The sequence below is a fragment of the Triturus cristatus genome, chromosome 6 (genome assembly GCF_964204655.1).
Source record: "Triturus cristatus chromosome 6, aTriCri1.1, whole genome shotgun sequence".
NCBI lineage: Eukaryota > Metazoa > Chordata > Amphibia > Caudata > Salamandridae > Triturus > Triturus cristatus.
In genome coordinates, this window is record NC_140589.1 from 166024205 (window position 1) to 166038085 (window position 13881).

The window sequence follows — 13881 nt, forward strand, 5'->3', positions numbered from 1 at the left end:
CAAGCTAGACAGTCTCTGGCCTCGTGCTCTGGTGAAAGGCAGAGGTTGCACACCTCATGCAGATCGGTGTGGGGAAACTTTGACCCACATTGAGGACACTTCTTGAATGGTGTCCTTTCCATGAGCCAGAAGCCACGGCAGGCCCTAAGGCCTTAGTCGACGATCGGAATCAATGACTTCGATTTGGAGAGATGCGCGACAATTAGGGTTCGCGATCGAGACAATACCGTCGAAAGGGTGAAGGATTGCATGTTGAAAGTGGAATCGGTAACGGTTCCGAACTGGAGCTCGACAAACACATTTGAACCCGATGGCGGAAAAAAAAAAACAATCTGAGGATGGAGCCCATGCGCACTATAGTCCAAAGGAGTCACCTGTCCCGTGACTTCCAAAGACTTTTCCAAGACAAAAACAAGTGCAAACATCCGGGCCCAACACCAGATGGCAATCTATGCCAAGTGTGTGATCTGCAGCTCATATGACTCAAACATGTTTTTCCCCCATAGGATAACATTACTGCAATAGAGACAATAGAAGTGTATTTACCAGTTTTCTTCAAGACTACCATTTTAAAAAGTACTTATCAATAACAAAGTTCTTGATGTCAACAATTGTATAAAGATACGGCTTATTTTTCTATATTGGCGTCAATCTCCATTGAGTGTGCATCATTTAAGGACAGTGTGTATGCAACACATGTCAAAAACTCCTCCTTGATAAGCCTAAGGCTGTTGGACCACCCTACCACAAACAGAGCACATTGGGATTGTTAAACCAAGCCCCTGTCCACTCAGATGGGACACCTTGACTTTAAATAATAAACCAAAAAAAAAAAGGTATATTATGTAGAAAGAGCTAGCTTCCTTCACTGTTGTAGAGGGGTGGGCTCCATAGCTCGTTTGAGTAAGAGCTTGAACTTCCTGTTTGAGTAATGTTTGGTGTTCCAGAGAGCCTGTGTGTGCGGGAGGTGGAATGTTTGGAGGTGTGGTGATTACTCCGGACAATAACTATATTGGATAATGCGCAACACCCACAGATCCGATGTTATGGATTGCCAAACGGGGAAAAACTATTGCACTTGTTCTGACAGGTGTGAAGTGATCGGGTGAGGGAATAGAGAAGTGTCACTGCTTAGTGGTAGGTGCAGCACCACGTGGGGAAGCACCTTTGACTCTACCCTTGGAGTTGTTGACCCTGTAGTAGCCTCGTGGAGAGAAGTTGCGACTCAAGCCTCGGTATGAGGGAGAGGCATCGTAAGATGTTTTTGAGCCCACCCTATAGGAGGAGCAGCAAAAGGAGCTACAGGGACTTGGTGTTTGAAACGCACACATGGACTTGGCATCTTTGGTGTCCTTTTATATTTTCTCAAGAGTCTGGTCAACCTGTGGGCCAAAAAGGTGTTACTTATCAAAGGGGACATTTAACAGGCTTGTTGGACTTCTGGCTTGAAGCCCAAGAGGCACAGCCAGGCATGGTGGCACAACAAAACACTAGTGCTAATACCCCACCAGCAGTGTTTGCTGAGTCAAGGGCACACTAAATACATGCATTAGAGATAAGTTAACCCTCAGCTACAAGGTCCTGCCCTCTTTTTATGCTCTTCTTGGAGGTGCTGGAGGAGTTCCTCCATTTGGGCCTAGTGGGGACGATTGTATATGGCCAATAACCCCATGACATTAGCAATACGCCAGTGACTAGTGGACTGTGCTGCTACTCTCTTGCCAGCGGCACCAATAAGCTTGTGAATCAGCCCTCTTAACGGGTGTGGGAACCAACCAGAGAGTAAAGTGGAATTTGTCCTTTGATATAAATAGGGTCTGAAGGTAAATCCTAATATATATATAGGTTTTTTTTAAACACATCAGCCCTGGGAGTCATAGTACAGGCTTATGCAGGATCAAAGACAACAAAAAAAATAAAATATATATATATATATATATATATATATATATATATATACACACACACACACACACACACACACACACGTATGTCATAACATACCCTTGAGCATAGGGAGATAGTGTTGCCCCATGTGTAGTGGAAAGGGTTTCGAGGAGTAAATCCTCTTCTATAGGCTCCTTATGGAGTAGCACTAGATGATAAATTGCAGCCCTGACAATAAGCTCCTGATAAGAGGTGGTGTAATCAGGAGGAGATAGTCTAGCAAACTACAAGTCTGGATCAGTGTCCCAAGGGGAAAAAATCAATGTCGCGAGCCGATCATAGGGCTGTGGTCCAAAGGTATCATCCCTGCCCACCTGGGAAAGGATGTGGGGACCCCTGAGAAGTGATGTCTAATGGATCACACCGAGAGGGAGGGGGGGGGGTGGGGGGGGGGGTTAGAGTAAGAAGGTTGAAGAATAAAGGGTGGTGGAGAAGAGAGTGTAGGAAGGTGCAACAGATGGTTTGCACTGGCAGATCAATGGAGACTCCAAAGGAGGGTTGGTGCTGCGACAGAGGCAGTGCAGTCTTAGCCAGAATATGCTTAGTGTGAGGCTGTATTTTATTTGGATTTGCCTCTGGAGGACAGTTTCTCCTGCATCTTGTGAAGACATCGGTTCCACTGGAATACCAAGGTCAGATCTTGGTGCTGGTCTTGAAATAGTCAAAGCAAGATAGATTTGTGTTTCGGCACTGAAGTGCCGAAGATGGAGCAGGTTGACTCAGCACCTAAGTGTCTTCAGTGCAGAGCCCGAGGGTGGGGCATCCAAATCAGATTTTCAGGGTAGATTATGGCCTGCTGGCAGTGGTGGATCAGGAGCCTAGTGTTCAGCCGGAGCCCAAATGTTTTTTACGTAGTACAGGGACTTCAGTACTCAGTGTGCTACTCTGGTGGCAGGGCCTGCATCTCGAGGTCGATTTCTGAGTTGGAGCCTTTGGTGGAAAAAGCCTCTTCGGCTACAGAGGCCTCGTGGAGTACCTCCTCGATATCCTTGTGCCCAAAGAAGTCGAGCAGGTCATAGATTGCCTCCGCTGCATCTGCCTGCGATGTGCCGTTCGGTCTTGTAGTTTTCTTCGACTGAAACGATTGGCAGGCTTCGCAGTCCTCTTTCTTGTGGTCAGGAGACTAACACGGGTTGCACACCTGGTGAAGGCTGGTCTGCGGGTACCTGGTGGGGCACCTCGGGTAGAAACAGAAAGGAGTCCATTACAAAGCCAAAGAGGATAGAAAGATAGGCCCGGAGGGCCGCTCTTCTAGCTAGTCGATCCAGGAGGCAATAGTTTACAGATTATTTGATAACAATACCGGTAAAGGCAAGTGTGAATCACAAACTGAAGGGAGCCGGAAACATTCTGGAACTGGAGTGCAGGGATACATGGCTGAACCAGACAGTGTAAAGAACACAATAGAGTCGATGCTAATGTGTATTATCACCAAGGAGTCCCTTTACCTCATGCCTCGAAAGATCTTTGAAGAAAAACTAAATGCACACATACAGACCAAACACTAGATGGCAGGAGTATGCAAAGCATGTGCATCTACAGCCACACATGCCTCAAACATTTCCACGTCATTAATATTGCTCTAGCACAGCCACATAGTTAAGAGCCTGTAACTCACTGTGCCACAGAAGATTGTATTGGTTGAAATGGTAAAAGTAGATAGTATGTGTATACTAGACCTGTATTCGTTCCAGCCAGCTCTTGACGTGAGCAGTTTGTTCCAAAGTCTGTAACCAAAAAAGGTACTATGTTGGGAGGGGAGGGGGGGGAGTAGTAACACCATTGAACTTTCACTTTGTGTAAAATGATTTCTGATGTTCAGTTGTAGGAGTAGAAGAGAAGTCATCACTCTGATTGCTGCATCAATAATCTAGCTGGCCGCCTTTTAAGCAATCAGAATAGGTGTTAGAAGGTGGTTCTGACCATCTGAGTCGCCCGGATTTAGCTTTTTGAACACCTAATTGAGCTTTTACTGTGGGAGACCATGAAGTTGGTACTCAACCACAGTGAACTCATGACGAAAGATACTGTATGTGGATTTTACTGGTGTCCCCCTGGTGAGTAGGCCGCTGCGCTGCAGCCGGAAAAAGGGGCACCGGTCTGGTTACATGCAGACACATTTGTACATGCATGTGCACACGTGTAGGAGAGATTCCTGGTGTGCACAGCCCAGAAGCAGGTACAGATAGAATGGTGTGGCAGGAATTATGCAGAGCTGGGTGGTGACATGGAATAGGCTTTATATTATGGGAAGAAACATGTAAGGGAAAGTCAGTGTGCTTTACTGTTTTCACTGATGGACCACTCCCATTATTCTCCTATGAAGATGGGGATCACATGGGATAGTTTGTTCCCTAGGGCCTACAAATTCCAGACACACACCAAAGTACACTAACTTGTGTGAAAGGAATATGGTACTTACCAGTATGCATCTGTTCTTGGCATGTAGAGCCACAGATCTGCACACTTTGGCATAGATCGCCATCTGGTGTTGGGCCCGGATGTTTGCAGTTTGTTTTTCCTCTTGGAAAGTCTTTGGAAATCACGAGGTCGGTGACTCCTCCCTTGGTTCGTATTGCGCATGGGCTTCGGCTCCATCCTCAGATTGTTTTTCGCCAATAGGGAAAGATGGAGCGTAGTAATAACAGTGAAGAAACCCATGTGTGTTGTATCTAAATAAGATAGACTGGAACAGATCCAGGTAGCCGAGGAGGCGGGTGGCCGTGTGTAGATCTGCAGCTCTACATGCCAAGAACAGATGCATACTGGTAAGTAGCATATTCCGCTCGAGGCATATGAGCTGCAGATTACACACTTTTGCAGACTATATAGCAGTTCCCAACCTTCGCAGCGACCACCAGTATCTGTTGCAGTGGTTTGAAATAGTGTTTTTAGTACAGCCTGGCCCACACTAGCTTGTTGCTTGGTTTGCACATCTACACAGTAATGTTTAGTGAAAGTGTGCGGTGTTGACCATGTAGCTGCTTTGCAGATATCATCTAATGGGATGTTCCATAGAAAAGCCATAAAAGCCCCTATCTTTCGTGTAGAGTGGGCTTTAGGGGGAACAGATAGCGTTCGATTTGCTTTGTGGTAGCAAATCTGTATGCATTTTACATACCACCTAGCTATCCCTGATTTTGAGATGCGGTTGCCCTTGTGTGGTGGAGAGAAAGAGACAAACAGTTGTTTGGTTTTTCTGAAAGGTTGTGTTTTCTGGATATAGTAAAGTAAGGCCCGTTTAAGAGGGTTGATTGTGTGGTTACGGCAATAAATAACAAATCTTTTCCACTTTGCAGCGTAGCAGGCTCTAGTGGTAAGGCGTCTAGCTTCTCTGATGATGTTCATACAGTCAGGGGGAAGGTTAAGGTATCCGAATTCTAGGATCTCAGGAACCAGATCGCAAGGTAGAGCTGAGCTGGGTCCGGGTGTTTGATCTCTCCATGGTTCTGGGTTAGGAGGCATGGTGAGAGGAGTAGCTTTTAGTGTGGTACTACCGAGAGTTCCAGCAGCTTGGTGTACCACGGTTGTCTGGCCCACGTTGGAGCTACTAGGATCAGTATGAGGGAATGCTGTTGTAGCTTTCGCACCACTAATGTAATTAGTGGGAGAGGTGGAAAGGCGTACGCAAATTTGTCTGACCAGTTCATCCATATCGCATTGCCTTTGGACAATGGGTGTGGGTATCTGGCGGCGAAGCTTGGGCATTTTTTGTTTTCGTGGGTGGCGAAGAGGTCTATCTGTGGATGCCCCCACATCTGAAAGAACGGGTGAAGAACCTGTGGGTGTAGTTCCCACTCGTGGATCTGCTGCGTCTGTCTGCAGAGTAGATCTGCCATGGTGTTGGACTCCTGGGACATGTTGGGCTAGGAGAAAGATTGTGTGGAATTGCCCATCTCTATATGCTCTGTGCTAGCTGAGAGCTGTGGAGAGTGTGCCGCCTTGTTTTTGAATGTTGTACATGGCCGTCATGTTGTCTGTGCGAATGAGGACTGCCTTGCCTAAAATCTGTGTTTGAAAGGATTTTAGGGCTAGGAAGATTGCCAGTAACTCCAGATGGTTGATATGGAGTAACTTTTGTTGCGGTGTTCATGTGCCTTGCACTGCGAGGTGTAATAGATAAGCTCCCCAGCCGGAGAGCGATGCATCTTAGTATTATTTGTGGAACCGGGTCCAGGAACGGTCGACCTCTGGAAAGAGAGCGATGGGTGCGACTGTCTACCAACACCAGATCTGTCAGTTGCCCCTGGGCCTGGTTCCATTGGCGGGCTAAGCACTCTTGGAGTGGACGCATCTGGAGTCTTGCGTGAAGCACTATGAAAATGCAAGAGGCCATCATCCCTATTAGTTGCATAAACACTCTTGCTGGAAGAGTGTGTTGCGGTATGAATCTTTGACGCAAAGCCTGAATGCTTGCAATCCTGGCCGGATTGGGGTAGGCTATGGCTTTTGAGGTGTCTATGGTGGCATCGAGGTATTGCTTTATGTGGGATGGTGTTAGCTGGGACTTTTGGTGGTTCACCGTGAAGCCTAGCTGGTGAAGTAGTTGGATTGTAGTGGCGGTGTGGTGTACACATTGGTTGTAGGACGTGGCTTTTATCAGCCAGTCGTCCAAATATGGGAAGACGTGAATGTGCCGTCTGAGGTGTACCGCCACTACCGCTAGGCACTTGGTGAATACCCTTGGTGCTGTTGTGACCGCGAATGGGAGCACCTTGAACTGGTAGTGTTGCCCGTCCACTGCAAATCTGAGGTACTTTGTGAGCATGGTGTACCGGAATGTGAAAGTATGCGTCTTTCAAGTCCAGAGTGGTGAGAAAGTCGTTCTGGGAGAGGAGCGGAAGTACCTGCTGAAGTGTTACCATGTGAAAATGGTCCGAATGTATGTACGTGTTTAGAGGCCGGAGATCTAGAATAGGTCGTAGAGTCTCGTACCTTTTTGGTATTAGAAAATATAGGGAGTAGACCCCTAAATTTTGCTGATTGGCGGGAACTTGTTCTATTGCCAGTTTTTGTAGGAGGGAGATTACCTCTTGTTTTAGTAATGTGGAATGTTCGTGACATAGGGCGTGGCCTGGGTGGAATGTTGGGGGGTAGATGTTAATTCTAGGCAGTACCCTGAGCGAATAATTTGGGTCACCCATTTGTCTGAGGTGATGGTCTCCCAGACTTGAAGGAAATTTTGTAGCCTGCCCCCGACCGGAGTGGGATGAGCTGGAGGGAGCAAGGGGGGGGGGGGGGGGGTGAAGTCATTGGGTAGGCGGTGTGGCAGAGCGGGCGGTATTTGTTTTGCCTCTGCCTTTGTTATTGCCTCTATAGCTGCCTCTTTGATAACCCCTTGTGAAGGTGGCCTGAGCAGGGGATTTGTAGGAAGTGGACATGCTATCTGAGGAGTAGCCTCTAGCCGTACCCCAAAAGGAAGAGCAATGAAATGAGCGCCTAGGAGGGTGTGACTGCAGGGCTCCCATAGATTGCCATATCCGTATCCGTGTCCTTCATTTTCTCGAGGGCCTCATCTACCTTTGGACCGAATAGGTGTTCTTGGTCGAAGGGATGATTTAGAATGGAGGCCTGTACCTCAGGCTTGAAACCTGATACCCTCAGCCAAGCATGGCAACGGAGGAGGACGCTAGTGTTAATGGCCCTGGAGGCTGTGTCTGCTGCGTCTAGGGCACAGCGTATGGAGGTGTTAGTTATAGTCTTACCCTCTTGAATTAATTCATTGGCACTATTTTTGTATCTTTCTGGGAGGTGGTGCATTATGGTTTCCAATTCATCAAAATGCCCTCTATCGTATCTGGCCAATAGCGCTTGAGTGTTGGCGATACGCCATATATTGGCTGCCTGTGACGCAGTGCGCTTTCCTGACGCGTCCAGTAGCATTTACTCTGTCAGGTGGTGGTGCTTAACCTGACGCCTGGGGGTTTGACCTCTTCCCTGCAGTGGAAACCACTAGGGAATCTAGTGGCGCTGGCCCTTTGATATAGGCAGGATCTGTGGGGGCAGCTTTGTACTCTATGCGTGGGTTAATGACCCTAGCCCTGACTGGGTCCTCTGGCGCATGTTTTATCACCCCCTTGAGCATAGGTAGTATGGAGGTAGACCTATGTGCGGTATCAAAGGTGTCGAGGAGGAAATCCTCCTCTACTGGGTCAGTGTGTAGCTCTACCCCATGATAGTGTGCCGCCCTCTGAAGTAGGTGGTGGAAACCCAATGAGTCTTCCGGTGGAGATGGCCTGGAAGGGTAAAGGTCATCTTGTGGGACGTCTGGAATGTCTGGATTATTGTAGTTGTCCCATGGGTCTGGGGATCCTGTAGGGGTGGGGTCTTGGGGCACATCCCCTGGATCGTAATATGGGTCCCCCTGATAATCATCGTCTGGAGATGGGGTCGGGGAGCGATTAGGTGGGGTGGAGAAGGCGGAGGAGGTGGTGGAGGTGGAGGAGGCATTCTGGAAGGGGAGGTAGCAGAGTCCTTCCTCGGTGGAGCCGGATTGTCCAAATGTCTCTTTTTAGAAGACAGTGCCAAATGTCCATTTTTTGGATCCTTGGTAAGAGTCTTTTGCAATGGATCCGGTGTAAACTGTTCCTGTAACAAGGTTTGTTACGTCGGCGCCGAAGGTTTCGGGGCCGATGACTTTAGGCTTGTCCGTGCCGTGCTTAGCACTGGGTTAGGGAACCTCAGATTTCTTGGTCAGCACCGAGGTGGGCTTCGGCGTAGAAGTGTCGGTGCAGAGGGCCTTATGGGGTTTGGTCGGTACCGAAAGGCTGGGTTTCGACACTGAGGACTTTGGTGCGGAGCTTGGTGCCGAGGTAGAGGCCGGTGTCTTTTTCGGTGCCGAAGTGTGTTTCTCGGCACCGCTGGAGGACTGGCTCGAGCCGCCGGAAGGCTTATTTGGCTTCTTCACCGGGCCCGAAGGAGGGGTGTTTGAAGCAGTGTCTCTGATTTTGCCTACGCCCGGAGGCGAAGGCGTGACCGAAGTCTTTTTGGGTGTTGGCACAGGAGGGGGGTACAGTACTCACGACCCTCTGCGCCGGGGTGATGTCCTCCACATGAGTCGTCTGCTTCGGAAGCGCGGACGAGGTACTCTTCGGTGTGCTGCTTTCCCGGATCTTCGACGTCGTCCCCGAAGATGTCGACTGGAACGGAGGTAGAGGAGTGTGCCATGTTTCGTCTGGCCCTTCGATCTCGAATAGTCTTTTTTGATCTGAGAGACATGCAGGCCGGACAGTCTCAAGCCTCGTGTTCCGGGGAGAGGCAGAGGTTGCACACATCATGAAGATCGGTGTGGGGGAATTTGGACCCACATCGAGGGCACTTCTTGAATGGAGTTCTTTCCATCAGCTGGGATCTGAGCTTGGGTACGCCCGAAGGCCGCCGTGGATGACTGGAATCAAAGATGTGTCAAAGAGAAGGTGATTGAGGTGATCTGGATCTAAACAATACCGCGATGAGAGAGGATTCCGCTTAGATCGAACTGGAAATATTCGGAAGCGGAGCGCGAAGTATTACATCAGAGCCCAATGGCGGAAAAAAACAATCTGAGGATGGAGCCGAAGCCCATGCGCAATACGATCCAAGGGAGGAGTCACCGACCTCGTGCCTTCCAAAGACTTTCCAAGAGGAAAAACAAACTGCAAACATCCGGGCCCAAGACCAGATGACGATCTATGCAAAAGTGTGTAATCTGCAGCTCATATGCCTCGAACATAAGTATTCCGCTGAGTCCAAAACCATATCTGTACTGCTTATGGGTCATCCAGAAATGTCAAATTCATCTGACTCCACTCATAACCAGAGCCTGGCTAGATGTGACCCTGCCAGGCTGGATTAATGACCTTCCTCCCCAAACTGAAGCATCAGAGGACTAGCTAGCTTTTCACGGCAAGCATTCCTTTGCGAAGGTCTCCTCTCCAAGAGGGAGAGAAGGTGGGTGGAGCTGCAGGTTATCCATCAGCAGCTGTCACCTGGTGCCAGGTACCAAGCTGCTCTGGAGAGAAGGCAGCAAAAGGGGGAGTGAGGGGGAAGGGAGGGAGACCCCTGGACGACATCATTTTGAACTAGCCCAGAGACCTGGGCAGGAAGGAGGGAGCAGGGGCAGAGAGGTGATGTGTCGCTGCCTGATCGGGCAAGCAGAGCCTTCCTGCCAGCCCCCTCCAAATTACTTTCAAAGGTCTTGCACAGGAAGAGGAGCTCTCTGGGGTGCGGTCTGCTGAGGAAGACTGGTGCTGGAGTCTAGTGCCATGCGCAGTTGGCAGGAGAAAAAAAAAGTCCCACGACCCTGGATTGCGCCACAAAGGGGATTCTAGGACCAGTGAGCAGTAGCCTGGCCCTCTGCGCAAGGAGAAGAGGCCCAGGAGGAGAGCCAGGTGAAAGGCTGGCGCAGGGAGCCAGTGAAGACCGCTCCCTGCTGCGTCTACTCTGAGACCAGGAGGGCAAAGGAAAGTGATCCCTGTGGCTGGGGGGTGCCACCAGGAGCAAAAAGAGGCCAAAATAGTGCAAATTGGCCTACTGGGGGTAGAGAAGCCCGCCTCCTCCCCCCCCCCCCCCCCCCCCGAAGCTAGGAGACCTTTGACCTCTGCGAGGACCGACAATGAAGCGCCTGGGGTCCTAGATGTGCCCTCGGGGGTCAGGTCCCGTGGGCTGACCCACAAGAAGAGAGTCAGGGAGCGCCGCACTCCCAGTGAAAGCATTCCCACGGGGTGCCAGGAGCCCACCCTGAAGTCACAGGAGGGAGAGGAGCACCGTCACGCTCCCCTTGAAGAGGGTCCTGGGGCTCGGGACCCCAACCCCCTGAAGCCAAGCCAGGGAGCCCCGTCACGCTCCCCGTGAAAGCAGTTATGGGACCCAAACTCCAGGTCCGAAGCCGGGGAGCGCCACTCTCCCCGGAGTCTGTCTGCCCACAGGAGAGGGTAGATCAGAACCGAGGTGCCAGCTCCCGTGGCATCACACAAGGGTGCTGGCCAGTCCGGGAGCCACCGGTGGTGGGGTCCCAGACTGGCTCTCCAACGCTGCTTAGATGCAGGGTGCCCGGGTCCCCAAACAAAGTAGGGCGGCCAGGGGTGGGCTCCCTGAGCAGTGCAGAGCTCACCTGTAGGCACGGGGTCCGGGTGGGACCGGATCCCCAACGAGGGGCAAATGCAGCACAGGGCCGCCATCACAGGCAGCAAGGCTCTCCCCAGAGCAGCGAGACAGCCGCTCATCAAATATGCACGCAGTGGCGGAAGAGCACCCCATAATGCCTTACAGGGATGGACCAGCCTGCGAGGAAACGCAGCTTGTTCTCGGTGTGTGGTGACCCCAGGAGGACGGGGTCACTGTCAAGTGTGTGACAAGGTGCAGGGGGAGCTGCAGGAGCAACGCAGTCTCTCCCAGCACAAAGATTAAAGCACCAGGGTGTGAAGGACTGAGCTGGGGACGTCTGGAGAAGGGCATCCCCTGGAGGTGAAGGTGCATTTACCAATGTGATTTCTATTGAGGGACTGAAGGTCACATGTGTAATGTGAAGTCATAATCAAAGTGGGGTTATGTTGCTGGACATTCCTGTTGGGTGTCTGGCTAGATATGCTTAATCCTGTAACTATAAATGTGATGCCTTTTATTGCAATGCTTTATCAGCTATGATAAGTACTGTCATTTTAAGTGATGCTTAAACATGTATTCTTGCTGCTGCGTTCGGTGAAGAACAACCCAGACTGTTAGCACCCAAGATGTAGCGGTGTATACTGCACGGTCAGTACGAGATGCTCAGTCAGGGTTGTGTCACCAGGGCAGGTGTGCACATTTTAAATGCTTGAGATAATTGGGTGGTTCGCCACTGGGACGGTGCCAGTGGGCATGGCCCTCACTCCAGGTTATGTTCAATCCACTGCATTAGGGGGCACGATGATATGCATACATGGGAGTGATAGTACTAGACGACCCCCTCTCCCCCCCCCCCCCCCCCTTGCAGGCGGGGTGGAAATGTTATGCAATGTCACTAATTCCAACAACTTATGTACATTTGTAAATTGTTGCATAGCATGGAGTGTGTTTAATAAATGTACTCTCTTCCTTTTATAAAGCCAAGTACAGACTGGACAATCAATTGAGTTACTTCTGCATACTGGTAAATGGCAATTACTAGCCCACACCACCTCCCTTGAGTAAGCCTTGGACTGCTCTGCAACGCTACCCTCTTAAAGTGCTACTATGGGGTGTTTGGTTCCCAGTGAAGGACAAATTGAGTCATGTTATTTGTGCAGGCTTCACAGATGCTGCCTCGTTTTCCAACAATAGGTTTTTTTGTTAAAACTCAAATGTGCTGCTGCCCGAGACACGGGTGCAGGTAATTTCAGTCTGTGGTGCACTATGGCTCCAATAAAATTGGGCATGAAAAATTATAAAACAGGCACAGTAAGGTTTTAAAGTTTATTTTTTAAGCAAAACTTCAGAACAGGTACATTGGGCTTCAGTGGTTTGCCAACATAACATTGATTTGAACATGTTTATCAAAAGTAAAACCTAACTCATTCACACAAGATCATGCTATTGTCAGTTATGTACACACCACAGGAATAGAAAACAATTTATTTAGAATGGACCAAAAAGCTATAAAACATGTTATCATACATTTCTATGTGGACCAGTTTGTTATGGGAAACTGGCGTGGACCAGCACATTTGTACACAATGTGCCCACCCCCCCACCACCCAAAAAAAAAAAAAAAAAAAAAGTTATCCCCTCATGGTCAGTACGTTTACGTCCGTAAAAGACAACAATCTAAAAATTGTCACTATGCATTTAAGGCAAGTCAAACTTAAGCACTAGTGCCTTTGGCAATTAAAAACAAAACCTGCTTAGAAGGCTAAAAACAAGCTGCAATTGCTTTAGCTCCTAGTCATCCAGGAGCCATCCAAACATTTGTAGTGATCATTCGATCACCCTCCTTTCCTAAGCAGCAGTGCACGTAATGGACTGATTGTGCCATATTTAAAACTACTGTTCTTAAGAGCAACGTACTGTTTCATGAAAGGAAGTCACAAAACAGACTGATATTTGCATATACATGGTTTTCTAAAATCCGTAGATCAAGTGTGGTTGCCAGAATAGATTCATTTCAATTTATGAGTGCAAGGTTGTGGAAGCCAGCTACCACACTTTTTTTTAACCCAAAAGGGTACTAAAAAAAGGAAATGGCCATCTTCTCCTCTGCAAGCAGCGTCAAACTAAAAAAGGTCCTGCTGTAATCAAAAGGAATAACCCACAAATATGGCAGCACCGTTGGAAGCTCTCAAGTCAACAGGCCACCATTTTCAGATTTTCTTGCCAATAGAAAAAGAATCAATACATTTCATTTTTTGGTACTCCAGCTACAATCTCCGATTCAATTCCACAGTGGTCCTCTCCCCGGACAATCTTAAAATAACCTAAAGAATAAAAAAAGGCAAGTATTACAAAATTACAGCAGCTGAAATTTTGATAGCCAGTTCATAAGATAAGCAACTTTCCACATGTGATCGTCACTTTAACCGTTGTACAAGTTCTTCTCAGAACACACCTGGAAAATGAAAGTAGTGAATGAATGGTTGACTACACATTATGTATGAAACTATAGGTTCAGAGAGTAGTTAACACTGTTCTGAGGCTTGTAGGGACAGCCGCTTTGGAAAAGAATCCAAAGAAGGCACTGTGATCCTGTCCAACTTGTTATTTTTAATGCACAATAAATGCTGTTAAATAGTTAACTAATATGGATTGGAGGAGGTCAGAGTTCATACAATCTTTATTATGCCATCTAGGAAACCAAAAAGCCCAGATACACAAAAATGGACTGTCAAGAGGAGGGAGGGCGGGTCTAAGAAGCTAGCTGCATTGTGTATGCAAATAATTAAAGCTACTTGATTGGGGATCTGACCAATGCTTGTGTAGTTTAATGGTCTAAGCTGGAGGCAC

At 48.7% G+C, this 13881-nt stretch overlaps 1 protein-coding gene across 2 annotated transcripts in view; it reads right to left on the reverse strand.

Moving 5' to 3' along the window:
• Window positions 1–12343: 12343 nt before the first annotated feature.
• The window catches only part of CTSB (cathepsin B), a 90460-nt gene continuing 88922 nt past the window's right edge, over window positions 12344–13881 (reverse strand). For both annotated transcript variants that reach the window (XM_085610438.1, XM_085610439.1), the window contains one exon: window positions 12344–13355. In XM_085610438.1, coding sequence (XP_085466564.1) covers window positions 13270–13355 — 86 coding nt within the window. In that variant the 3' untranslated portion in view covers window positions 12344–13269. The remainder of the gene's footprint in view (window positions 13356–13881) is intronic.